This window comes from Phalaenopsis equestris, unplaced genomic scaffold (genome assembly GCF_001263595.1).
Source record: "Phalaenopsis equestris unplaced genomic scaffold, ASM126359v1 Scaffold000645, whole genome shotgun sequence".
NCBI classification, from domain to species: domain Eukaryota; kingdom Viridiplantae; phylum Streptophyta; class Magnoliopsida; order Asparagales; family Orchidaceae; genus Phalaenopsis; species Phalaenopsis equestris.
Genome location: NW_018165085.1, coordinates 17,182 through 19,029, shown reverse-complemented (window position 1 = coordinate 19,029; position 1,848 = coordinate 17,182). Strand labels below are relative to the sequence as shown.

General features: G+C 32.9%; 1 protein-coding gene across 1 annotated transcript in view; it reads right to left on the bottom strand.

Moving 5' to 3' along the window:
• Positions 1 to 519: 519 nt before the first annotated feature.
• Positions 520 to 1,848, bottom strand: part of LOC110030065 — a gene marked incomplete at both ends in the record, with an annotated part of 10,926 nt that continues 9,597 nt past the window's right edge. Inside the window, one exon of the mRNA XM_020732608.1 lies at positions 520 to 725. Within this exon, the coding sequence (XP_020588267.1) occupies positions 520 to 725 (206 nt within the window). The remainder of the gene's footprint in view (positions 726 to 1,848) is intronic.

The following is a 1,848-nucleotide window of genomic DNA, read 5'->3' as shown; positions in this document are numbered from 1 at the left end:
TCATGAGATTGTTTTATCACATGTATTCTCGAGGCACTTCTTCCTTGTAAATTCAAAGCCATACTTTTACAAATTACAACATTATTCCCATAATATTAAAACTAACGTAATCTAAACCCACCAGATCTAGGATTCATTTGGTAAGGATACCAAAAGTTTCAATGTTAGACCAAGTTGCATTTGGCCCGCTTCGTGAACATATTATGCCTTATGTTCTAGTCCGGAATTCATTCAAAAATTAAGTTCCAGAGAATATTCTTTTTGCTACAGAGAAATGAGAGATTTTTCAGTTCCCAGAGCAATACAATCAATAGCAATGAAATACATGATGGTGTTAATAAAACTACTAGTGCAATAAAGAGCAGACAATATCACATTCAAAACAAGACATATAAGTAAAAATGGCCAGTTTTAGCCAACCATACAAAGCCTTATTAGCCCAATGCAATAAAGTACGACCTATACTTGGTGCTTCCTTTCAAGTAAATAAATTAATAGAATAGATGAATCATCAACTACCTTATAGAGCTGGCAATATAAACAGTAAGTGGAGAAGAATCATGTGAAACTGCCCGAGTAGGCGTTTTCCAGAGGATATCAACCAGCGGCAATAAAGCAGAGGAACTATCACTTATTATGCGGACTTTGACATCACTTGTTGGAGATGAGGAAATAGCTCCATCTTGAACAAAGACACTTGAGACGGATGAAATGTGAGATGTAACCTTGAAAAAACAAAAAACATAATATGAGGAAAAGAGCGAAGTAAGCAGTACCATATGCATCAATGCAAAGTTTAACTATATAAACATTCACTGCTATCAGTCAGAACAAATAAAAAACTTAGCAAACACAATATTATATCATACCAACCACTTCAAATATCATATAAAAAATGAAGTTCAACTTTACATTGGTAATTAAAAATAACTAAGTTCTAATTTTACTTTATGGTTGAGATACATAAGCATGTGAGCTCCAAAATTCGTGCCCCTTGTATTTTATTCATGGGCTAGTGGTTGAAATGATGATTGCTCAATGTTTTAAGTTTTATAGATTGAGAGATTAATTACCATGACCATAAGTGGATAATGAAGGGAATGGTGATGACTTTGATCAAAATTACATAATTTCATTATCCTGCCTTATCATGGTTGTTAGTCTAATTAGTCAAATGAAATAGTCAACTCAACTTGAAGGTTTTTTGTCACCAACCATGGATTGTTTCTTCCAAGTGAACCTCATAGACCAAGAGTGGATCTAAAGAAAGAAACTTAAATCGACCGTAGATGATATTTTGTGCCCGGACAATGTACCTATGATTCACATATAATAGGCAAGAATCATTATGGAATATAAAAATTGCAGTCATAATCATAATATAATAGTGTCATTTTATAGAAAAGCATTTGTTTAAAAAATTCTAGTCATAATCATTACACTATTTGGAGCCGTTGAGGCAAATCATGCGGGCAGAGATGTCAATCAGGAAGGACGAAAATCAGAGAGCTAAATTAGAAGTTTTTATAATTAGGAGCTTCCTTATTTAAATTATTTTCAATGCCTTTATTATGATTTATTTCCCTTTTAGCTGAATATTTAGATTAAGAATATGCATTATTAAGTTACCTAAAATAGATTATGCAGAATATTTTGTACCTAAAATGGATTGTAAGATTATTATTTAATGAAATGAAAGCAAAGGGAAAAGGCAAGAAGCGTATTCAGGATTCAGCTTATTTGTCTCAAAACTTTGACATGGTATCAGAGCCACTTTGAATCGGTATGAATCCTTCGTAGTCTTCAGCACTAGCATAATGTTCATCGGCATCTTCAACTGCTTCCAAG